Source organism: Palaemon carinicauda, chromosome 38 (genome assembly GCF_036898095.1).
Source record: "Palaemon carinicauda isolate YSFRI2023 chromosome 38, ASM3689809v2, whole genome shotgun sequence".
Classification (NCBI taxonomy): domain Eukaryota; kingdom Metazoa; phylum Arthropoda; class Malacostraca; order Decapoda; family Palaemonidae; genus Palaemon; species Palaemon carinicauda.
This window is the reverse complement of record NC_090762.1, coordinates 8645829-8673050: the sequence shown is the minus strand read 5'-3', so window position 1 is coordinate 8673050 and position 27222 is coordinate 8645829. Positions and strand designations below refer to the sequence as shown.

The 27222-nt window shown below is 32.5% G+C and overlaps 1 protein-coding gene across 1 annotated transcript; it reads right to left on the bottom strand.

The window, feature by feature from the left end:
- Positions 1–803: 803 nt before the first annotated feature.
- On the bottom strand, positions 804–23887 carry LOC137630084 (uncharacterized). Its single transcript, XM_068361566.1, has 12 exons — positions 23774–23887; positions 15435–15541; positions 12390–12627; positions 11675–11816; positions 10269–10390; positions 9059–9291; positions 8395–8510; positions 4981–5075; positions 3580–3732; positions 2777–2922; positions 1682–1811; positions 804–1053 (listed from the first exon to the last, which is right to left on the bottom strand). The coding sequence occupies exons 1-12, from the start codon at positions 23838–23840 to the stop codon at positions 929–931; spliced, it is 1674 nt and encodes a 557-aa protein (XP_068217667.1). The 5' UTR covers positions 23841–23887; the 3' UTR covers positions 804–928.
- Between the last annotated feature and the right edge of the window lie 3335 nt (positions 23888–27222).

The following is a 27222-nucleotide window of genomic DNA, read 5'->3' as shown; positions in this document are numbered from 1 at the left end:
CCATATAACATAATCTTTTGCAGAATCAGACATGGCTGTTTCACCTGGTGGTACCTAGTAATGTTGAGATTCGTCATCATGCTACATCTCTGATGTCATAAGGGGTGCTTCCCTGCGAAGGAACTCCGTTAGTTTCATGGTTCCCTTTTATAAGGTCTGTGCTTAGTAACTTTAACCCCCTCCTCGGATATAAAACCTTTTATAAAAGAACTTAAAAAGGTTCCTGAATCAATCAAACTTTAAATTTTGTGTCTATACTAGACACTGACCATATCAATAGATATGGTACTGAGTATTGGTATGCTGATGGGATAATCAACACTTATAATATTCTGATAATTAACGGCACACTTCTTTTTACAATCTTTTGAATAGAAATTATAACAATCCACACAATTAGGAGAAACAAATTTTTCTGGAAGCCACCTTTTTTTTATTAATTCTTCATTCCTTAATGGAGACTCAAGCATGATTTCATGGCACAATATTTGGGTATGTTTTATCTAATCTACAACTGTACAAAATGGAGCTAACTTAAGATTATGTTGCATGCTATATACAGTGCTTACATAACTATTCAAAAATCAAACAATGGAAATATGTAAAAGGCCAAAAACATTGGACTACTGGATTAGGGTAGGGTAAGTAGGGATGTTTTTACTCTATTGAGCAAATTCTAGTGTTTAGACAGTAATAAAAGCAAAATTCTTGAGAAATTTATCTTATGACTATGCTTTACGTCCATATTACTTTATTCTATATAAACAGCCAACAATTGTCTGATGTCTTTCCAGTATGGTGTCAGTTTATTGCATTTTTTAATAAAATCAAATGAAAAATTCAAATTATAACCTTCCTCTGCATCAAATCAACATATTTTAAAACATTGAAGCCTGTAATCGAAGCTCCAAATTTTTAGCAATTCCTTTTATCCAGAGAGTTTGCAAGGAATCTGGGAATATGAAATATGGAATCCCTTGTTCATGTAGTCATGTGAAAGGCTGTGTTCATCAGAGTCTGTGACCATGCGAACAGTGAATGGTTTTGAATAACCTGTGAAGGAGATTTATGTTAATGTTAGTATTGGAATTTCTAAGTTATTTCAGCTTATTGTTAGTATGTATTCATAAATATATATATATATATATATATATATATATATATATATATATATATATATATATATATATATATATATATATATATATTTGGATAACAAAGATGCTAGTGCATACACCACTATACTTCAATTATGTAGTCACAATATGGTGCTTCTGAGTCAGGTCCTTTCTTGATTGGGGAGTGAAATATGTCATATTATATATTCGCTTCCACAACACCTATAGTGGAGTGTATTCTGTATTCCTTTTCGTCATGCAATAATTTTGCGGATATTAATACTTCAATAGCTAACTGTGTTATTTCACACTCTTAATGTGTTTTTTTCTGACTCAATCCTAATTTCCTCAACATTGAAAATTTCTTTCTTCCAAACTTTGAATTCCGCTACAACTGATTTTGCTTTTACTTTTACTATAGGGCTTACTGCATTACAAGAAAATCAGACTCATACACCTATCACTGCTCCCCTCTGTAAAAAAAAAAAAAAAAAAAAAAAAAAAAAAAAAAAAAAAAAAAAAAAAAAAAAAAAAGGTAAAAACTGAGAATTCTGAAGACTTACTTGATACAGTGCCCCATTTCCTAGCATTTCCAAATTTGGTGCCACAAAATCTCTCGTAGGTTTCAGGGCCCCATTCGTTTTCAGCACCGGGAACCCACAGGTAGTCTGACATGCAGCCCATATCATTGTACTGCATCAGTGAAAAGTGTTGCAGTAATTAAGACACAGGATATACCAAATTTGAAATTACTGTACTTAGTTAGCATGGTATTCATTCTACATATTGCATAAATATTTCACAAAAATATAATGAGTTTTCTATGCTCATTTATTAATATCCATGTTTATAAAGCTGCTATAATATGTCTGCAATAAAATGTATCTGTTTACTGTAAACACAAGAGAATGTTTGTCGCTATATGCTTGTTTATTGGCTCTAGAACATTTAGTCAAACGTGAGGAAAACCAGTTCTACCTTGGAGAGGGATTTTCTCTATCTCGTATACCGTAAATAAATTGAGTCACTGATAATCTTAAATAATCAAAAGGGAGTATGGCTGGGTTAATTTATCTTACTGAGTGGATGGATTACTTCCCTGTATACATATCCATGGTTCTGGGATGGCCGGGTGGAATGCAATTTTTTACTTGGCCAAGCTAAATGAACACCAAAACATTAACAGCTGGAATGTTTTTTGGATCACTGTTAAATTGAATGGTTTAGCTTAAGAACATAAACATAATCATGCACTTAACCTTTAATGCAGGTGCTAGAATACATGAACAAAGGAAAGCTTTGACAATATTTTCTGTAAAAAAAAAATTCTCAAGCAAGAGAGGAACACATTTTTCTGGAAAGTGGATTAAAGGCGCGCACACACGCACACACACGCACACACACACACACACACATATATATATATATATATATATATATATATATATATATATATATATATATATATATATATATATATATATATATATATATATTTATATATATATATATATATATATATATATATATATATATATATATATATACATACACATATATACATAAGGTGCATTATACATTTTATGAGGAAAGACTAGGGCAAAAATCGAAACAGAAAGAGTGAGACAAATAAAAGGATACAGACAAAATATTCTTACTTCTGCCAAAGGTAGGAGAGTATCATCCTTATAGCCAGTAATATTGGTAAGCGAAAATCCATTCGTCCCAACCTGTTGATATTGAATACCACAGAAGCCGGACTCTGGTTCAATGCAGATACTGTAATCCATATCGTTGAGATGACCTGAAAGGAATGCATAACTAATGTAAGTTTGTCATAATGAATAAAAATATGAAAATGTAAGCATAATATAAAATGTTTTACATTCTAACTCTCTATCACATATGTAAATAACAAGTATGTCAGGCAAAGGGATGGTAAGTGAACTGGCTGTAAAATATTTCTAAATTCACAAAGTAATCTTGATACTCATTGTAATAAAATAATGCAAATTTCTTGTTTTTTTTTTTTTCAATACAAACCACTCTTACAGAGTTGCCAAAAACAAGTCTGTCACCCACATTTTTTTTATATAAATTACTACAAAAAATAACTTTTATGAGGATGATTATTCTCCTTCCTTCTTACTACTATCACAAAACTCACCCCTTTACCCCCATAGACGTACCAGTACGTCCTTGCAAAAAACTGCTATTTATATTTTTTTTTTTTGCATATTTCTGATAATTTACTGAGAAACTTCAGGCATTTTCCAAGAGAATGAGACCAACCTGACCTCTCTATGACGAAAATTAAGCCTGTTAGAGCAATTTAAAAAATATATACTGCAAAATGTCCTTGAAAAAAAACCCCCTGGGGGTTAAGGGTTGGAAAGTTCCAAATAGCCTGGGGGTAAAAGGTTAAACGTAATGCATTTCATTATCAAAGGAAAGAAATTACCTGTGTAGCCCACTCGGATGTCGCAATCAGAGGGATGCCTGATGGTGGAGAAATCACACCACCTGTCCTCTGAATAACATCCTACGCCATCAAAGTTGAAACTCTTGAAGTTGCCAGTGAGCCCTTGGAAGTACTGGAGACATCCCTCAGGAGCTACACAGAGACAGAGAGCAAACATATGAATTAAGTAGTGGGTGGATTTTGTAAATTTCTTCAATATGCAATTTTATTTTCATAGACATGGTTTCTATAAACACACATATTGTATTATATATATATATATATATATATATATATATATATATATATATATATATATATATATATATATATATATATATATATACACACACACACACACACACACACACACACACACATATATATATATATACTACTTTTTTCTAGTACAAAACTGTAAAAGCAAAGTACAATGATGACAAGATAAAAGAGTAAAATATTTTGGGTAGTATCAGTCCAATTTCAAACATTAGCAGAGCTTTACGTAAAGACAGTCTAAACTGTAGGATTTAAGGAATGCGGGTTAACGAAGCTCAGCTTAAAAATGCTAATATGTTACTTTTTAATAGGTTTAATAGGCTCCAAAGAGAATGGTCCAACCACTGTCTTTCAGGTTATTAATCTTTTTGAAACGAAAAATACTTCCATTATCAATCTATACTGTTGCTGGTGCAACTTTAATGATTCAAAATCATTAGTTTTGATGATCATGTCTTACTTATCTTCGGCGCTCTCTTTTACCATAAGAGATTCTTTTTCATAGAAAAACTACTCTAGTTTTATTCCATCTCTTTATACCTTTAGATATTCTGGTTTTCATGTACACTGTTAACTACTAAACCAACGGGTCTGAAAAGCTTAAGGAATGATCCTTCATAGTTTCACTAATTGGACTGCCATTCAGGTATGGTTTTCTTTTTCTTTAGTCGCCCTATTCAATATCGGGAAAACGATAAATATGACAACCAATTACTGATGATTTTCATTATAAGTCCGTATCTGTGGAATCTCCTAATTATTTGACTGCTATTCTCCTTCAAAGCTGATGCTTGGCTCAAAGTTATTTGATAAAGAAGGGTACCATGAAATTCCTAAATAATATGTTATACATGTATGAACTAGATAGTATAAACATTATCTTTTTTTCTAACTTATTTCAAAGATTAGCCTTCCTAATCCTGGGGATTAAAAATAATCTAATGGACTACAGTACATATCCACATGCATAAAAACGCGTAAACAATTCATTGTTTATCCACTAAAAAAGTGGTTAGTCAAAAAAAAAAAAAAAAAAAAAAAAAAAAAAAAAAAAAAAAAATTTACATTACAATACAATGAAATATACTTTAAACCCTCACAGGTCGTTGCTTGACTTCTTACCTTTGGGTACTCGGGTATTGGGGCAGTCACAAGGTATCTGAGTGACTTGTACCTTCCACGCTCGACGCGTATCGAAAGTGACAATGTCAGCATCTCTGAAATGAATAAGTTTTTATTCCTCTGCTTACTTTTAATTTAGTCAAAATTCTTATTTGCTTTCGTTAATGATACGTTGTATAAAAGTGATACTTAGGGATAATTACATTAATAAAGAAGTGGGTTAAATACAGTACTGGTCATGAACATAAAACTAAAATTTCTTTTAGTAAAGCCAGCTGGAAGGATAACGTGTAACTTCCAATAGAGATTTTGTACTAAGACTAAAGAATGTATTTGTTGGCCCTTGCCAAACAAAACAGCATTTGGTAAATTTATCAAATTTCAATACATTTTGTAAATTTATCACATTTCAATACATTTTGTAAATTTATCACATTTCAATACATTTTGTAAATTTATCACATTTCAATACATTTTGTAAATTTATCACATTTCAATACATTTTGTAAATTTATCACATTTCAATGACTTCTAATGTGTGATACTATTTCCTTACTATCATTCAATTGTGAAAATAATTCATAACAAAACTTTTTGATATTAAAGATTATGTGGATTTGCATTAAATTCTTAATAATCGTTGAATAAATGAGTCAAGGCAACCTAGGGCCTAAGTAAAAGGATATTCAGGAATATCGCCCTTTCCTTTGATTAATTTATCGTGGATAATACTAAAGAGTTACAGTGTTAAATCTGGTTTCACCGTACACAACTAACTACTTATTTTCTGTAATAAATTAATCAAATATACGCTATTGAAAGGAATGTTAAGTTAATAACAAAGTACTTTTTAGAATCGTTATGGAGGATAAATACCAGACCTTAGCATGAATACCAAACTGAAATTGTTTACCTAAAGACGATTCAACCAGCTTGCAATGTTAAATAAACACTATAAGAATAATAACCAGTTCCTTGTTCCAATATTTACTATACAAAGCTTACTTTATTTGTTCAGAGAAAGAGCAAAAGACTGTACACACACACACACACACACACACACACACACACACACACACACACACACACACATATATATATATATATATATATATATATATATATATATATATATATATACATATATATATATATATATATATATATATATATATATATATATATATATATATATATATATATATATATACACACACACACACAATCCAAGCGAGATGAAATAGAATTAGCAGAACTATGCAAAACAATAATAAAAAAAAAAAACCATGACATTCGTAAACACAATCACACCAAAAATGAGGAAACACTAAATAACGGAAGAAACATTAAATTGATAAAAAGAAGACTTGGAACAGGGCGCCAACAGATGTTTGCTTTAAAGAATGAAAAAGGAAATACAAACAAAAGAAATGGAGTGATAAAAATTGCAGAGGATGTCTATAAATTGGTATACAAAAGTGATATAAGAAATTATTTTGCCAATAGAAAGAATTAAATACCTGAGTCGGTACCAAAAGTAACAGTAGGAGAAGTAAAGAAAGCATTAGAATGCATGAAAAGAGGAAAAGCAGGAGGATGAGATGGCGTAAGAATTGATTTAATTATCGATGGGAGATTTCCTATTAGTAAAACTTGCTGAACTTTAAACCAAATGTCTGAACGAATTCTCATTACCTACAGCCCGGAAAAACTTTATTATTATACTTATTCACAAAAAGGGAGACACAAAAGACCTGAAAAATTATAGCAGTAAAACTCGCTGAACTTTACATAAAATGTCTGCGAGAATGCTCTGTACCTACAGCTTGGAAAAACTTTATCATTATGCCAATTAACAAAAAGGGAGAAACAAAGGACCTGAAAAATGACCGCCCAATTAAGTTTACTCTCCCAAATATATAAAATGTTTACAAAGATCATATTAGGCCATACAGAAAGACAGCTAGACTTTAATCAATTAATAGAGCGCGAAGGTTTTAGATGTGGATATTCAACAACTGACAATATCCATGTAATCAACCAGCTAATGGAAAAATCTACAGAATATGACAAACCCCTATGCATGACATTTATAGACTATGAGAAAGTTTTTATTTCTGTCAAAACCTCAGCAGTAATGAAAGCCCTTCAAAGACAAGGAGTAGATGAACCTTGTTCTAGAACACTTAAAGATATGTATACAAAAAGCACAGCTATCCTGAAACTATATAAAGATAGTGAGAAAATTCCGATTGAGAAAAAGTTAGACAGGGAAACCCCATCTCTCCTAAATTATTTATAGCGTGCCAAGAAATTTTCAAATTTAAATTGGGAAAATGTAGGAATTAATATTAATGGGGAATACCTTGATAACTTACGATTTGCAGTGGACATAATTGTGTTTAGTGAATCATGGCAGGAATTACAAAAGATGATAGAAGATTTGAAAAGAGAAAGCATAAATGTAGGACTTAAAATGAATAAGAGTAAAACTTAGATAATGTTCAATGAAAATGCAGAGAGACAATAAATAAGAGTTGTCGACAAACCTCCAGAGATTGTTAATGAATTTACGTACTTAAGACACGAAACCAGCATGGGATAGAGACCTTTTGGTAAACAAAATGGAATTATGAAATGCCACTTTCTCTAAATTGAAAAGTATTTAATCAGATGGCCCTACCAGTATCAACTTACGTATCAGAGACGTGGAGCCTTACTCAAGTTCTAAAACATAAGCTAGTTACAACACAAAGACCTATAGAAAGAATAATCCAGGGAATAAAACAAAGAGACAAAAAAAAAAAACAAAAAGAGCAACATGGATATGATGGCAAATTAAAGTAGAGGAAAAAGAAATAGACATGGGCAGGGCATATAATATGAATGCCAGCTAATAGATACACATTAAGAATAACAGAATGGGTCCATAGAGATTGCAAAAGAAGCAGGGGAAAGAAGAAAAGACAAGGGATTGATGAACAAAGAAAGTATGCGGATGTGGACTGGCATAGAAAGACCTTAAATAGACACGAATGGAAGGACATGTCTGGGGCTTTTGTTCTGCAGTGTATATATATATATATATATATATATATATATATATATATATATATATATATATATATATATATATATATATACACATGGCAATGTTTTGGGCAACTTAATAAATAAATAGCCTTTCCTGAAATTAGCTCCAGAAAAACAATCCTTCCTTCTTTTTGATCAATAGAAAAAAAAAAAAAAAGAAGTGAGGGGTAACGGATTAATCCAAGAAGAAAGCAACTCACCTGACTTACTAGTAAGATAATGAACAATAAATAACAGATCCTCTGAAACAAAGTTAATAGAAGTAAGGTTAACGTCACAATGCAATGCTTAGACACAGTAATCCATAAACACTAAGCTTACTTGTAGTTATAGAGAGCAACAGTGACATCACCGTTTGTGGTTGTGTCTATGATATCGACGGCGGAAGTAGTGTCAGTTGGTCCTACAGTATTTGGTGGGGTCGTTCCTGTTACAATCTGAACGGATGAAACAATTTAGCATCAGCAAAATTTCTGACGTAAGCAAAGATGAACGCTTACCATTATTGAATCATTTAAATAAATTATCAATGAAACAAAGGAAAATGGAATCTATACGGTAGAGGTTATTCACCGTTGATGACTGGAACGTCGTGAAGCCAGTAGTATAAAATAAATAATCAAAGGACAGGCCTATCCAGAAGTGCCTTTTGCATTTTTAAAGTCCCAAACCAGTGCAAGGATAAGTAGGGTTTATTTTCATATATTTGTTTGTTCAATAACATCATACATTTGTTTCTTTGTCTACCAACGCAATGTACTTTTATTTTCGTTCAAAGGGAGTGGTTTTAAGTCTAACTCTTCCGGTTGACACAGTCTTTGGAGATGAGGTTGCTGACCCCATTTCTTTATCCACAAATGTCAAGAAACTATTATGTGCATAATTCACAGCTTAGGTCCATAGAAATCGAATCCTGGTTCTGGTAAAGCAAGTACTTTTGTAGTTTATTTGTTATTGTTGTTTCAAACATATTCCTTATGCTCACCTGCCTAACGAAAGATCCCTCGGGGTAAGCCATCACCTCCTCGTAAGATGGGACACCGAAATCCTCATCCAACGCCCTTCGTGCCCTTCGGGCGTGAGGATCCACGTCAGCCGGACCAGTATTGGGCAGGACGTTTGTTCCATAGATGTCGTAGCAATGGTAAAGGTAATATTCCAGGTCACTCAAAAGGAATGTCAGGTCAGTCTTACTTCGGCCTTGAACATTTACATACACTGTATGGGAAAATTAAGAAGCGAGTTACATAATATGGTCTAAATGGAGAGAGAGAGAGAGAGAGAGAGAGAGAGAGAGAGAGAGAGAGAGAGAGAGAGAGAGAGAGAGAGAGAGAGAGAGAGAGAGAGAGGTGGGGTAAAGAACATTTGAGTTCGTATCAATATATGGGTAGGATGACATTTGCATATCTCACGTAAAAGAACAAATATCTATCTTATTGGATGCCAGTCTGGTAATCATTAATACTAGAATATAAAGAATTTCATTAAATAAAACGTTTCAACAATGTTGTCAAGCACGGTGTTGATAATATAACGATTCCATGCGTTTTGCGCATATTTATTAAAGACCGAGTGTCAAATTTGGACATTTTATTGCAATAAAAGATTATTTGTAATACAAAATATATTGTAAGCTTATTTTCACAATACTCTGCGGTAATGACTAAAAAAAAGGTGGTCGTACAGTTTGTGCATGAGTACAAATGCTGAGCGTTCTTGCTTTTGTGCTGCATATGAGTGTAGATCCAGAAAAGGCTTCAAAACATTAAGAATATTGCCAAACTAAAGAGTTGTGTCCGCTTCAGCTACAAGTAAAGCACAATGACCCTCAGGGCTATTTTTAAGTTCGGATTCATTACAAAATGAAAAATTGTTAATACACCAAATCAGATAACAATTATATGTTTTCTATATCATGTCCTTAATTTTGAGTTAAAGAGATATCTGCATAACCAAGTAAGACATAGTTAGGCACTGGATGTGGATCTCCGTAGACTGCAAAAGTTTTGCCTATAATGTGTTTAATGAATAACGAAATTACACAAACCCATACCAAAAATTACACAAACCTAAACAATTTATAAAAATTCTTGTTAAAGAATGCTTAAATACAGAAAATGCAAGCTGTAAATAATATAATCCATAAAGAACTAAAACAATCTAAGATCGAAAAGAAAACGTTTGGTAACACTAACTGTGTGATCCATTGTTGACACCGCAGAGGGTCGGCAGAGGAGTGACGCTTTCTGCATAGAAACGATCGTATTTGCAGTTACCCCAGTATGGTGGCTGGAGCTGAAAGTCTTCGAAATCAAGTCTGAAAGAAAAACATATGTTAAATGACATTAGGCGGACAAAATAATCTTGGTTGGGGACAAAGATACTGCTCTATCTTGACTTAAACATTAATGATTTCTGTAAATTACCAGCCCCCAAACTTTCTAAATTCTTGTGAACATAGTTCTTAACTCATACCGTTTGAAAGAAAGAGATAAGCGTTCTTCATTGAGTGTGTGGTGGGATTATTTTCCAGTTTAAGAGACTTCTAAACCAATTGAGATATTCACCCTCAAAACAAAATGCTGACATACGGCTAAGATCTAAAAGTATGTTATTGGTGAATTTATGAATAAATATAAACATACTTCCGGCTCTAGTGGTGATCACTTGTTTCAAGAAACTTTAAACTACAGTGATCTCATTTCGATTTTGCTAAGATATATTAATGGCACCCCGGATACTGAAATTCCAAAATTCAAGGGTCGTCCAATCGTTGCACAATCACAACACAAAAGCGACCTTTCACTGCAGAGGAATCAGACTCAATTAGGTTTTACGCCTTTTCGGTTGGTAAGCCAAAGGTTTAAAACTCATAAGTAGGTCTGGCATCGTTATTCTCTACAAGTTATGACAGTAACAAAAGTTGGGTTCACTTGCAGTTTCTATCTTTCATTCAGAGAAAAAAACTAAACTACATCTGATGTATTATTGGACATCAGTAGACAGTACTCGAAAGATTCTTTATATGGTGTCATTTTCATATTTAATCAACAGCCTTCGCTAAAGGTTTATCTTGGCAATGGAAGATTCTTTATATAGTGTCATTTTCCTACCTAATAAACAGCCTTCGCTAAAGGTTTATCTTGGCAATGGAAGATTCGTTATATAGTGTCATTTTCCTACCTAATCAACAGCCTTCGCTAAAGGTTTATCTTGGCAATGGAAGATTCTTTATATGGTGTCATTTTCCTACCTAATCAACAGCCTTCGCTAAAGGTTTATCTTGGCAATGGAAGATTCTTTATATGGTGTCATTTTCCTACCTAATAAACAGCCTTCGCTAAAGGTTTATCTTGGCAATGGAAGATTCGTTATATAGTGTCATTTTCCTACCTAATCAACAGCCTTCGCTAAAGGTTTATCTTGGCAATGGAAGATTCTTTATATGGTGTCATTTTCATATTTAATCAACAGCCTTCGCTAAAGGTTTATCTTGGCAATGGAAGATTCTTTATATGGTGTCATTTTCCTATTTAATCAACAGCCTTCCCTAAAGGTTTATTTTGGCAAAGGATATCATAAAGTTGGCTACTCAAACTACCTGAGCTGACAAATGGGGACGTCGCATCCATGGTCGATGGTGACCGAGCACTCCAGGGAGTCGTTGCCTACGGTCTCCGGATAAGATGGGGAGTTGAACGTAAACTCGAGGGCGTTGGTCTTGGCGCCGCAAGTTAAGGTTTCTGCGGATGTGAAAGATTATTGCCGTCAAGTATTGTGAAAATGTTCAAGCAGAAGGAACCAGAATTATAAAGATATCAGAAACAACAACTGTATTTTAACTTCATGGTTTGAATTTATTGCACAACACTCGTTTGAGGTGCTAAATCTAAATAGATTATCTGAACCTAAAATAATAGACAAAAGTAAAAATATCACTGATGAGTAATTGTTCGAAAATGAATCCCAGGATATACGTGATAACGATATTTTGATTCAAGAACTATTATTACTGATAAATCTTATGGATGTGCTTTATGTCAAGATTCCAGCGACAAGCATATTCGAAACAATATATATATATATATATATATATATATATATATATATATATACATATATATATATATATATATATATATATATATATATATATATATATATATATATATATATAGGCTGTTTATATATATCTTTTCAAACTGATATAACAAAATATTAAAAACTAAGCTATTAAGAAATGACAGGAACAGTACGAGTGAAAATAATAAAAGGCGAAAAACAAGTAAATGGTAAACATAGAAATGATATCCTACCCTCTTGAACGTGGTACGTAGCGTTGAACCCCCTGCAAGATCCCTGGGCATTCGACGCGAAAGTCAAAACAAGGGTATCTCCCTCGGAAGTGATAATTTTGGGTTTACGCGATCCGCAGAATCTCTGCTCCTCTGCTCTTTCGCTGGCCAGGATGCTGACGTAATCGCCAGAACATTCGTCAGATCCAGTGACGTCGAAGTCCAAGAACTCTAGAGCTACCTTCTCCCCGTGGGGTGCCTTAAAGGAAAAGATACAATAGTAAATGGATAAGACACAGTAATAAAGGGAAAACATAGATTAGCATAGGGAAAAGGTACAGTAGCAAAGGGAAAAGATACAGTAGCAATGGGATAAGATACAGTAGCAAAGGGAAAAGACGCAGTGGCAAACAAAAAAGATACAGTAGCAAAGGGAAAAACACAGTAGCAAAGGAAAAAAACACAGAAGCAAATGGAAAAGATACAGTAGCAAAGGGAAAAGATACGGTAGTAAAGGGAAAAGTCACAGTAGCAAAGGGAAAAGATACAGTAGTAAATGAAAAAGCCACAGAAGCAAAAGGAAAAGTCACAGTAGCAAAGGGAAAAGACACAGTAGTAAATGAAAAAGCCACAGAAGCAAAAGGAAAAGACACAGTAACAAAGGGAAAAGATACAGTAGTAAATGAAAAAGTCACAGAAGCAAAGGGAAAAGTCACAGTAGCAAAGGGAAAAGATACAGTAGTAAATGAAAAAGCCACAGAAGCAAAAGGAAAAGTCACAGTAGCAAAGGGAAAAGACACAGTAGTAAAGGGAAAAGACACAGCAGCAAAGGAAAAAGACACAGTGGCAAAGGGAAAATCCACAGTAGCAAAGGGAAAAGATACAGCCGCAAAGGTATTGTATATTTTTAAAATGAAGATACCGAAGTAAATCACCTTAAATACCATATATGCATGGGATATTTCCCATGGCCAAGGGTTTGAAAGCCCTTCGGCGTAAGGATACTACGAGAGAAGGCTAGACAAAAAAATGCTGGAAAATATTAAATGCATAGATAGTTCTTACTGTTTCTATGAAAATAACGGGCCTTTTCTCTTATCTTCTTCTTCTTTCTTTTCTTTTTTCCCTTGGTACCCACTTCAAGGGGTGGTTTGCAACCATTCACAGCAATAAGCTATAACACATTTTTCACTCTTATCTTCCATATGTTATCTATTGTTTTTTAATAGTTGCTAATATATGTTTGCTTATGAATGCAAATATATATATATATATATATATATATATATATATATATATATATATATATATATATATATATATATATATATATATATATAGAATCAAGTCAATACGAACTACCTTAAAATTATCTCAAAACCCACAATAGCAGTAATATAAATATGCAAAGATAAATAGACAAAAACAAAGGTATGCATTCTATGAGAGAGGCGACCTAATTCCACTTTATAGTTTCCTTACAATGCTCATACAATTTCTGAGTAGTTCTCCATATCCTTATTCAAATTCAATTCCAAGTAACCGTTTCCCTTAATAGGAATAACTCCAATGCAAAACAAAATAGCTGGCCTATTAATCGTTTAAATATCGGATCAAAATTTAAACGTCATGTGCATAAAAACAAATCATGAATTTTACTTAAACCTGGACAGTAAACATATTACCAGCTATGATAATTTTCTGACGTAGAATTTCGACATTCCAAATCGTTTTTTAATAAATTTGGAAGCACAGAATATCAATTTATCTAAGAAGATATGAACAGAAGTATTTCTATACATAAAAAGAGCTGTAAGATTTTTTTATACATGCTGTATTGAAAAAATATGAAAAATAAAAAGTAGAGAGGAAAATGCAACTTTAAAATATATTAGTAAAAAGAATAAAATGCATATATGCAAAAAAGAATAAAAGGGAAAATAAACAGAATAAAAGAGGAACGCGAAATAAAGGAATTGCGGTAAAATACCAATATAAATATCAATAGTAGACATTCTCCAAGTGGAACAAACACAGACAGGAAAACAGTTATGAAAACCTGAAACACAGAGAGGAAAAAAAAAAACCGATATATAAAAACAAAGAAAAGAAGAAGATCAAACGCTCTTTCCAGTCTTTCAAAAGCCCGAGCGAAAATCCGCATAAAAGATGCAAGACAACTTTTATTCTGTATTCTCATAATGATAAAAAAAAGACGACTCCGGGGAGAGTCTCCTTTGACGCCGGGAGATCAAGAGATGGCTGAGATGAGGAAGATGGTGGAAGGGGGAGAGAGAAAAAGATGTTATAAAGATTCCCGGTAGTCTTTTTTCTAAGATGGTTTCGGGGGGGATTTTGTAAGTTTAAGAATGGAGATATAATGAGATATTAGGTTTAAAATAATGGTTAGTTATGTGTATATGGAGTGTAAATATATGAAGTTGAAATACAGCATTATAGAAACCATTTTTGTCATTGTTGACGTGTTCAAATTATAACTTTTATTTCCCGATCTTCCAAAAACTTAATTTTATCTTTTGTAACTATTATCGACGTGTCCAAATCTTTAAAGATCTTTATTTTACGAGTGCGGTTTTCAAATAACCAACAGTTGTATTACTAACATAAATTTCTATTTCATTCTCTCGGTTTATTTAGACAAAGAAGAAAACCACAATCTTGGATATCACAGTTGCTGTTTCCATCATTAAAAAATCCAAAATATTAAACCAAAAAAATCTGGCAACAACAGATGTTTGCACCAATATTGGAGATAAATACGCGTAGAGTTCTTGACGTGATAGCTCCCGTATCTGATTTATAACTTTGTTGGCGAAGATAAAATTTCTAATGAGGTCGATAAATAGAATAGCTCTTCTTTCTAACCATACCTAATAAAAAATCAATATAAAGCTCATGAAGAGATGAAGAGTATTTATAATATTAAGAAACTAATAAAAGGAATCTTGGTGGACTATCCGACCTCTAGTTATATGCTAGAGCTAGAAAACAAAATAGACTATCTTTTCAAATACAGATTAAACAAATTCATAAGTAAAAACTCACCTTGATCCGCCAGGTACAAGATGCATCTTCCGGATAATGATCCGGATACCCGGGAGATGCCAAACGCCCGGAGGGATGAAGGGTTGTATCCACTACGCCACCACAATCTGCGGGAGGAAAGAAAATTAACTTAGGTTCGGAAATATTATAGGCACCAACTAACTTGAGGGTTTGTTTAGCAAGTATGCAATTTCTGTTATATGTCGTAATGTCAAACAAAAATTTTTATCAAAATTATTTTTGATCAGTTGATAATTGAAGAAATGCGATTAAGGTGAAAGTGGTTCTGTAGATATCATAAATGCACCTTTTTACAACAAACTTTGCTGTTCGATAGACAATTTAGCTAACCTGGGATATCAATCATCAACAGGATAATATAACAATCTACAAGTTCATTGAAAATTAATGTTCCTGAATTACATATTTCTTACATCTGTTAATGACTAGAGAAATAAACTCTACAGATTTTGAAACAGTAACATGACAAATTTAACCGCAATGAAGTTATGAAAATATTTACAATGAATGTCCTTCATTAGTAAACAATCAATTAGGCTACTCATTTGCATATTGACTTACAGGAGAATATACATAAGGGCAACTTTCACTACAAATACTTTATTTTACTTTCCTACAAATAAAGTTGAAGCATTCAATATGAATTTTTTTTTTTCGATAATTTAGATGAGAATATGTTATGAAAACAACTATCAAAATTGCCTATTTAAAACTATTAAACCTTGGCGCCTGACCTTTTATTTTTCTTCAAAATCCAATGTGAAACCTAACCCCAAACAGAGACAAATAAAACGTGCTCTGAATGCCCCCTTCGGCAACACTACCTTTTTGCAATTCATCTCTGTAAATTCACTGCGCCTGACACAAGTGTTGCTAATTTAGATTTATAGGCTCCGAAAAACATTCAATTCTGGGACAAATAACAATTGAGATGGGTCAACTAAAAAAGAATACGGAAAATAAAATAGAGGAACAAATTTATGTTAAGACGTTATATTCATTACAAAGATATACGTCTAAATATAAAGAGATACAATGTGGATGGTCTGCATAAAGTATCTTATCATTAATAGGTTATTGCAAAGCGAAAATAGAGAATAGATTATTATCATGAGGCACATAAATATCAAAGATAATACTTGAAATGAAAGATAGAAAATAATTGGTTTAGGTAAATCTTGTGGAAAGAGAAATGTTAGAATAGAAATGAGTCAAAATGAATGAAACAGGCCTAAAGTACAAGATCATGAATGCACGTGTTTAGTAAAATATTCTTAAACTATTAAGGACATACATAAATCTGACAACTTCCTGCATTTTTATTTATTCCAGTTCTTAAGAAGTACGATTTCTCAACCTTGAATACATAATGAAAATAAAGAGAAATTATATTACTTTTTTGTTCCAGTATGACTTTCTTTTCACGGAATAGAATAAGTTTCACTCATTTCAGACAATATTGCAATACTAAATTCCTTAATTTTCAATAATTTCGTATCATATATACTCTCTCTCTCTCTCTCTCTCTCTCTCTCTCTCTCTCTCTCTCTCTCTCTCTCTCTTATAAATGAAAGATAATTTAATCTATTCGTCAACCAAATATAAGTAAACGCATACACCAACAGCCAAATGTTTCAGAAAGGCAAACGAGATAGATGTCACATAACAATCAAGAATTTACGTTGGACTGACCCAACCGAATCACATAAGCGCAAGTGCAAGCAAAGCGTCCACTCAAAGCCTTGGGTGAGCAAGCACTTGGTCATTTCAAGAATCCTCTTCATAAGTAGTATTCTATCTGTAAGAATGAAAATGTCGGACGAATTAGGTAATCGTATCTTCTTGATGCTTCGTATTAACGGTTTGTGATAACTGTTTAAATTGATGCTTATCATATATTTGTCATATTATGATGTTGAACTTAATAACAATTTGTAATTTGAGTTTAAATAGATCTTGCCTTTAGCAGTAGTAGTAGTGCATTGTTTTTTTTTTTTTTTTTTTTTTTTTTTTTTTTTTTTTTTTTTTTTTTTTTTTTTTTTTTTTTTTGAAAATCTTATACTCATGATAAATATAAAAAGTAAGTTAAGATCACGAATATTTAAATAAATTATCAGAGGCTATATCGACGTTAGTTTTCTCATTAAAATTTCGATCCCATGCAATAACAATGTATGCTTGAGGTGTATTTCTATCGAATAGTGAGGCGGTCGGCATATTGTTTTGCTAGTAAGAGATAAAAATTTTCTAATGTTGTCTAAACAGAGATTTTGGGTGAGGACTAGGGGGTGCATGAGAGAATAGATTCGTGTAGCTGTGTCCACCGATAGCTTATGAGAACAGTACCTGTCATCCTGATGCTCGTTTACACAGGAAAATAAGTGTTGGATGACACAAAAATTATATACACACATACACACATACACACACACACACACACACACACATATATATATATATATATATATATATATATATATATATATATATATATATAATCTCTCTCTCTCTCTCTCTCTCTCTCTCTCTCTCTCTCTCTCTCTCTCTCTCTCTCTCTCTCTCTCTCTCTATATATATATATATATATATATATATATATATATATATATATATATATATACATACATATATATATACAAATATATATATATATATATAATGTGCGTGTATGTTTAACATGAAACGTCAGAAAAGGAACGGTTCACTATTTAGAGAACATAAATAATGACGCCATATTAATCATTCGAAGACCATCTAATCCCAACGTATTCACTGACATAATTATGTTAATACGACAATTACAGCACAAGTTGAGATTTCCGTGTTGTTAATGATTTCCTAATCTCTGCGGATTTACGAGGGCTAAATAAATCACAAGTTCTGGTGACACTAACAGCCAAATTGTTCAGATTACTTAGCTTATAAATACTGGAGTCCCCCCCATAAATCTAACACCATCTTCGATTACATGAATATTAAATCAAATAAAATCGAAGACAGATTACAAACTTAACTTTTTCAAGTCATAAGCTACCAGGGTTTTGCTGACTTTTTTTTTTCTTATTTTAGAAAAAAGCCGTACACCTTTTGGCAAATGTTTCATAGAAAACTCAGATTTAAAGTTGTGAGACAGTTCAATATTTCTTTTCCTGAAATTTCACAAATTACTTAAATCTTTTGGAATGTTTCTTTTTATTTAGATGAGCTTAAATAATCTTGTGGATTTTATCATTTCACCTCTGTGCCAAGTACGTTGTATAACTACATTGGTACATTTGAATATGAACTTAGATCCTTTTCTTAGTTTGAAAGTCACAACTTGATCTCTCTCTCTCTCTCTCTCTCTCTCTCTCTCTCTCTCTCTCTCTCTCTCTCTCTCTCTCTCTCTCTCTCATATTACAGAACAACACCAGATACTGAGAAATGTTATATCCTCAACTCCAAAAATACAATGAATCACTTAAACTCTTCATCCCTCAATGCTATGGAATTGTTTCCAAGTTTCTACAAAACAACTAAAAAGGTCTCAGGTACGCTATGTAAACCTAAGCAAATGAAACAAGAACTTTTGTAAACCTTCTCATCTGACATTCTCTTGCATACTAAGTAAACAGGATCACTGCCTTCTTGGTCGGAGCCAGACTTTTTTTTTCATCGCTATAATTCCACCGGCTAGAATAACTTCTGTTTAAGCCTCAGTATAATCCTATCATTAATTTCAGGGAAGGAGTGTGTGTTTGTATGTGTTTGTGTGTATAAACATTGTGGTGTACTTAGCTATAAAAAGCTTTAGCCTAAAAATCATAACGGAAATGCTCTACTTTATTATAGGGTTGGTTTAAAACACACAATCTTATACTGAAAAGACAAGTAATTCATTGGCAATTTATAAGTACAGTATTGCGAATACTATTGTAATAACTTTGGTTCACTTTTTATCAATCAGATAATTAGTAAATGAAATATACGAGAACGATTCTTCGCGAGTTTTAGGTCAAGCAAGAGGATTTTTATTCCCTTTAATGGGATGGGAAAAAAATCCGGAGTAATGTCTTATCAGTCAATCGTGACCTCGCTAGCATGACGACAATGGAATAATTATCGCCAGTTAACTGTCGAAAGCTAGAAAGTTTAATAGAAACTATGCTTTTTGGAGTGCTTACCTTTTCTAAATCTATAATTTTAAATCTTAACACGTTAATGATGGGCAATAAGTACAGCATCAGCTGGTTTTCCCGACTTTTCAAGAGCACGAGAATGCAAATGAACAGCTTCCCGCATTCCCGACGTGTTTCCCGCCATTCTTGCAGTACCAAGACGTCCTCGGAAACTGCACCGAATTTTTTCCATTCTCTCATTTGAAGATATCTTGATCGTTCCTCTATTGTTGGGAAATGCTGCAACAGCATTTATAGACATGACCTCTCCCCTTCAAAGACGTGTGTATTGTGGAGGTGTGAAGGTTACTCACCCTGAACACTCCTCTTCGGTGGGGGAGGAGGAAGGGGAGGGGAAGGGGGAAGGAGAGGGGGGGGGGGGGAGGAGACGCGATATGTTGCAACATTAATGGCTACAGTTGATCCCCGCAGCGTCGTGGTCCTGAGAATCCATGCTAATCTAATGACCTCTCCCAAACTAATAAAGATGTAATAAATTCCACCGCAGTATCCAAGGAACTTTAACGTTTCTGAAGTGGAACTTCTCTTCCTCTTTCCCCCGAGGTAACTTAATAAACTGGGCTATTGTCTTGGGGATAATGGTTATATACATATTTTTTTTGTCTCCTGTGAATTGCTTATTTTTTTATAGATTTAGTTAATACTTTAACAAACGCATCCACACATCTACCTATACTTAAACACACACGCACGCACACACACACACACACACACACACACACACATATATATATATATATATATATACATAAATATATATATATATACATAAATATATATATACACACACACACACATATATATATATGTATATATATATATATATACTGTATATATACACAAACACAAGACCACTACACCTAAAGAGATATATACACAAGACCACTACAACTTAAGAAAGTTACTATAATAAGGCAGTAAATTCCATCCACCCTTTGACCATGGTATCTGCATTTTCTTAAAAAAAAAAAAAAAAAAAAAAAAAAAAATTTGAATGAAGAAAAAGAGAATATTACGCTATGCTGCTTAGCATCGTTGCATTAAACTATGAACATTGGAAGTTTTCAATCCCACAGAAAGTACCGTTTATGAAAATTCACAAATATAGAAATCTTTTAACGAAATGAAGACGGGTGTAAGCTACTGTAAACCGAGTACTACTGGGGTAATATAAAACTTCTTATAATCCCACAGAATCTCCTGAATGTATTTGTGGAATGACATAACCATTCGCGCGTTCAGGTCACACATATATTCACAGTAACTCAGGTGCCTACAGTATCCTACATTCAGTGGTGGTCAACTACAGATGTATAGATAAAAATGTCTGTGGTAAATTTGTGAGAAAATATTTATAATCAAAACCTGGTCTGTTTATGAGATAATCTTTATGAATCACTGATACAATAATGTACATACTACAATTTAAAAAATAAAAAATGGAAAACAATACGCTCACATTGCTTATCCAGTACAGTCATTCAAGAGTCTTTTTTATATTGAGGTCAGCAGAGAAGACTCCACAGGTCATTGGAGAGGCACCATAAACATATTTTGCGGTGAAACCCATTTTCCTTTTTTATTGACTGACTTATGTACTTTAAATTACTTTCCTAAAGGGAAAAGACCACTTTGCACCTCGTGAGTGATATCTTACGTGTGTGTGTGTGTGTGTGTGTGTGTGTGTGTGTGTGTGTGTGTGTGTGTGTGAGAGAGAGAGAGAGAGAGAGAGAGAGAGAGAGAGAGAGAGAGAGAGAGATTCCAAAAGCACTTGCGATTTTGAAATGCTCATCGAATTCCAACCAATCAGCACCAATTTGAACTCTCTTTATTTTTTTCTTGCGTAAGTCACATATCCCTAAGGATCAATTCTTCCACCTTGGAGCTATTAACACGAGATTTAGAAGCATACAATTAAATAGCCTCATGATGTTTACGTCTGTGTTATTTTTAAAACCGGAGTTGCATCTTAAGTAAAAACTGCCAAAGATCTTGCGAAGCGATAAGAACATTTTTTATCTTGCTCCATCGGTGCGAAAAGGGATGTATCTTGTTCAATCAGCTTGTTGGGGGATTGGCAAAAAGGCAGGTGAGGAGATTACGTGATAAAAATCAAGCGATTGGTGAAATCACCTATCGACGTCTGAATCGCCTTAGGCATGTGAAGAACTTGTCCTGAGCAGGTTCTATAGACCTGAGTTCTAGATACCACCTATGAAGTCACCTAGTACAATTTGAGTAAGCAATGGACATAATTCAATTGGAAAAAAAGCTAAGTTGAAAAATGTTTTTAATAAACTGAAGATTCTACCTCTGCTTAAAAAGACTGGTTTTCTTTCTAATTGAATAACTAATTATGTTTAACATAGTCTTCGCGTGAAAAACTGGTTATGTCTTGAAACAGATTCACGTATGCTCCTTTTCTCACGCAATAAGAAATTCCGGACGAATTGAAAGTAGTTAAGAATTTCTGGTTAATGTCAGCAGAGAATACATATGTAACTATAGAATGTGTTACATGAAACAAACAATATGAAGAATGCTATACACTTGAAACTGGGAGTAAGCAACGAACATTTTGTTATGGACAAAAAACAAGCAACAGGCAGATAATCATGAACCCAACACAGCATAATGCAGACGTGAGCAAACTATTCTAATATTAACTTGAACCCTTTAAAGGTTAACTACTGCTAATAAAACATTTCACATTTATTTAAAAGCAGCCAAAGATCGTTTGGTTGAAGGTGAAAACTGAACACTAAGGAATGTAAAATATTCGCTTCAATAACAGTGTTCCCAAGACGTTGAAAAAAAAAAAAAAAAAAAAAAAAAACCTTCTAATTTGATTCTTCCGTTTATTTGTTCTACGTGATCGTTACGGTTCTCATGTTTTGTGTGCGTGTGTGTGTGTGTGTTTCGGTCTGTTCGTTGTTTGTTTTTCGTAAGATAACTTCACCACAGAATACCTTTAGAGATATATTGGAGATACAAAACACTTCTTAAAACTTCCTTACACTGTGCATTATGTATATAAAAGATCATTGCAAATTTAGTAACAAAGGTCAACTGAAAAAATGCTAACAAAAATGGACTAGTAAATTTTAGTTTATCAAGACCATTTTTGTTGTCTAACGTCTGTATATAAAACTGATGATATTAATTTTATTCAAGTATATTTATTGAACGGAACGACGGCACACACTCATCTCTCTCTCTCTCTCTCTCTCTCTCTCTCTCTCTCTCTCTCTCTCTCTCTCTCTCTCTCTCTCTCTCTCTCTCTCTCTATATATATATATATATATATATATATATATATATATATATATATATATATAATATATATATACATATATATATATATATTTATATATATACATATATATATATATATATATATATATATATATATATATATATATATATATATATATATATGAGCACACGCTTACTTTTATCGAATTTCCCCCTATTTCATTCATATCAGGTTAGTATTTAACGAACTACATATGAAACAAATTCTCATTCAAGAAAGTCCCTTTCAAAGCCAGATTTTCAGGTACCTATACTCTAAATTGGCAGGCCAATTACTTGCACGGAAATGCACACAAGAAATTGAATGACTTAATGATTTATGCCACTTAGATATTCAATGTAGGTAGCTAATCAGAAGTTTTTGACTGATGTAAAAAGTACTTTACAAAAATCATCCGTTAAACTACGGAAGTAAGCTATTTCATAAAACTATTCTCCCATCTCCTTACAATTATTATTATTATTATTATTATTATTATTATTATTATTATTATTATTATTATATCCCTCGTTGGAAAAGCAGGATGCTATAAGCCTAAAGGCTATAACAGGGAAAAATAACCTAGTGAGGAAATGAAATAACGAAATAGGTAAACTAAAAGATAGCTAATGAACAATTAATATAACGTATTTAAAAAAAACTAACAACATTAAAATAAGTTCAACACCGTTTGACCAACTACCAAGTACAGAATTTACTGCTTAGTTCAGCAAAGCCCCGATTTGATCTACTTGACCTCGACGTGTTCCTTACTTAATTGAATTGACAAAATATTGCCCAAACATTACCTCAAATTACGGTATACAACTCTCCCAAAGACTTACTCTGGCCAAGGGCGTCTCGTAAGAAGAGGGTGAAAAGAGCAGGGACCCAGAGGAACGTCGCCATCATGAAAGTGTTGCCGTCGTCAGGAGGATTCGTCAGGAGGAGAGGAAGGTGGGCTACCGACAAACTGATTTCGGGGAACGTTCTACTATATATACGGTCAGTAATTATGGCACTTACATCACGAGTGACTTATTAGTCGTTGCCATAATTCATGCAATTTGACTTAATTCGCGATTTCTATCATCGCTAACACCAATATTTAATAACAAAACAGAACTAATATTAGTTGATAGGGTAACTAGATATAATAGTTTTATTTTTTTGTATTTTATACTTTTCTTAAACTGTCTAAAATTAATATTTCTATTTACATTAAATGTCAACTTGGAAGATTACGAGGGGGTAATAATTGCTTTCGTATGTGGGTCATTCAACTCTAAAATAATGACAAGGCCAATGAAGTTATACTAAAATTAAGGAAATAAATCTAAGACTGTCACTGTCCCTTGCTTCTGCCATTCATGAGCGACCTTTAAACCTTAAACCTTAAATCTGGAATGTTAAATGATGGAAACCGATTTACAAAATAAAAATGCTTTAAAACCTATTTCAACCACATAGCTGGCGGCGGTAGACGAGAGAGAGAGAGAGAGAGAGAGAGAGAGAGAGAGAGAGAGAGAGAGAGAGAGAGAGAGAGAGAGAGAGCAATTAAAACTTAATAAACTCAGAAGTGATTCGATACGGAAGTCATTAAATCATAGTTAATGAGACATCTAACAAACTCCCCTTCATCGTGATGATCTGTCATATAGCGTATTAGAAAGAGGGATTTTATTCGTTTGGTAGGATTTAGATCTATTTTGCATAGATGTCTTATTGTGTTTATAAATTTATGAGAGGTTCTATGTGTATTAATATATATTTATCGATGTATATATGTGTAAATGTATATATATATATATATATATATATATATATATATATATATATATATATATATATATATACATAAACATATACAAAGTTAAAGTATATTGCATATTTTCACCATGCAGGATGCTCATACAGGATTAGGCATTTAAAAACGAATTAAGTATTGGACTTTTATCATAGGCTATTCTTTGTTAGAGAAAACGAATTAAGTATTGGACTTTTATCATAGGCTATTCTTTGTTAGAGAAAACTGGTTAATGTTGACAATGTATATATATATATATATATATATATATACACATACGAATTATGATAATCATTATTACTATCTAAGGTACAACCTAGGTGAAAAAACAGGAGTCTACAAGCCCAAGGGTTCCAACAAGGAAAAGCAGACCAGAACGGAAAGGAAATAGAACGAGGACAAGTAAATTATTAATGAGAAATAATAATGATATAAAATATATTAAGATCAGTAACAATGTTAAAATAGATCTGTCATATATAAGGTATGAATCGAAACTTGTATCAACATATTCAATAGAATAGCAAGTTTGAAGAACTTCTGAAGTTGCACCGACTCAACCGCCAGATTTAGGACGATCATTTCCTTTCCTCACTGGGCTATTTTCCATGTTGGGGCCCCTGGGCTTATAGCATCCTGCTTTTCCAACTAGGGTTGTAGCCTAGCATTTAATAATAATAATAATAATAATAATACAATGCTGTGCAGTATTGAGGCTTATAGTGGAGATTGCAAGACTGTTAGAATGAACTGCATACTTTAAGAATATCTGAATGGAAAAGATAGTCAGAATTATGAAAAATCTTACGCAACATACATAAAGAACTAACTGAACGACGGTGACAGAGATTGTGTATAGATCAGGGATAAGGAATTTAATAGATCAAAAGCAACACTCACAAACAAACACAAACACACATATATACTGTATCTATAATAGTGGTCCGTTTTATTACAATACAATGCATAAGCTCAATGACTGTTGTTATATATATATATATATATATATATATACATATATAAATATATATATATATAAAGTATATAAATATATATATATAGATATATATATATAAAAGTATATAAATATATAATTATATATATATATGCACACACACTCATATATATATATATAAATATATATATATATACACACTCATATATATATATATATATACATATATATATATATATATATATATCATAATTTACTTAGATAATGATACCAGACTATAGCAAATATTCTCGCATTAAATAAAACTATGATATATCGAATACACAAACTATTTTTCATATAAACATACGGGTGACTACACAAACACTAACAAAATATTTTTTTCTATTCGAAATACCAATAGGAAAGCTTATATTTCAAATACTACTGAGTACTGCCTATAGTTTCAAATACTTTTCTATACCAAGGCAGTCCATGTTGCGTTAAGTAAACAAAATAGCGAATTAGGATAAGGCTAACGTTAGGAAAGGTGTATAAGGTAAATTCATTTGGATTTATCAACAGCATGGTTTAACAAATTTACTTAGCTGGTAATTATTCCTTAAAATTTGCAATTTACTATTGCCGGAAACACAGTATATTTAATTCACACAAGTTTCAAATTAAGGGAGAAGAAATGAATTAATACTGCGAGGGAAAAAAAAAAAAAAAAAAAAAAAAAAAAAAAAAAAAAAAAACTCGAAACAAGGTTAATGTGTCTCCGACTGCCACTAAACCCTGTAAAAATTTACTGGTAACTCTATAGCATATATTATTTTTTTTACCAGCACATTTTGCAGTATATATATTTTTTAGATTGCTCTAACAGCTTTATTTTTTGTCATAGAGAGGTCAGGTTGATCTCATTCTCTTGAAAAATGCCTGAATTTGAAAAAAAAAAAAAAAAAAACGAAAACAAAAATCTTTATAACAATTTTTTGCAAGGACGTACCGGTACGTCCATGGGGGTAAAGGGATGAGTTTTGTGAAACGTACCAGTACGTCCTTTGGAGGGTAAAAGGGTTAAAACTAATTCATACTTAAAAAAGATTGATAACTACTCTCCGATAACTGCATTACTTACAAGGGTAATGACGCTTACTCAAGGATACAACTAAATACTGCAGTACTGAAATCCTTCTCACCATCATTCTGTTTAAATGATTTTGAGGTAGCTCACGCGTTGTTTTTCCAGTGAAAGGAGACATCATAGACGGGACACTGATGATATCTTCAAAGGACATGAAAGACCAGTATCTTAAAAGAAAAAAAAAAAAAAAAAAAAGGGGGGGGGGGGAATATTAAAGGACAGCGGAAAAATGGAAAAACTAAACCGAGAAGAATAGAAAGATTTAAACGGTAAAAACTAAATGACAAAAAAAAGGAAAATAATTTATCAATAAAATAAAAACCAAATGGTAGAAAATAGGAAAGAACAAAATGGTAAAAGATTGAAAAAACTCGATGGAAAAAATACGAAAATCTAAATGGTA

Excerpts from the sequence above, each read along its gene's own strand:
- LOC137630084 (XM_068361566.1), bottom strand. The coding sequence starts at position 23,840 with ATGATGGCGACGTTCCTCTGGGTCCCTGCTCTTTTCACCCTCTTCTTA. Across the intron at positions 9,292-10,268 it reads TGTCAACAATGGATCACACA|TGTATGTAAATGTTCAAGGC; the intron begins GTTAGTGTTACC and ends TTTCCCATACAG. Across the intron at positions 1,812-2,776 it reads CTCTCCTACCTTTGGCAGAA|TACAATGATATGGGCTGCAT; the intron begins GTAAGAATATTT and ends TCACTGATGCAG.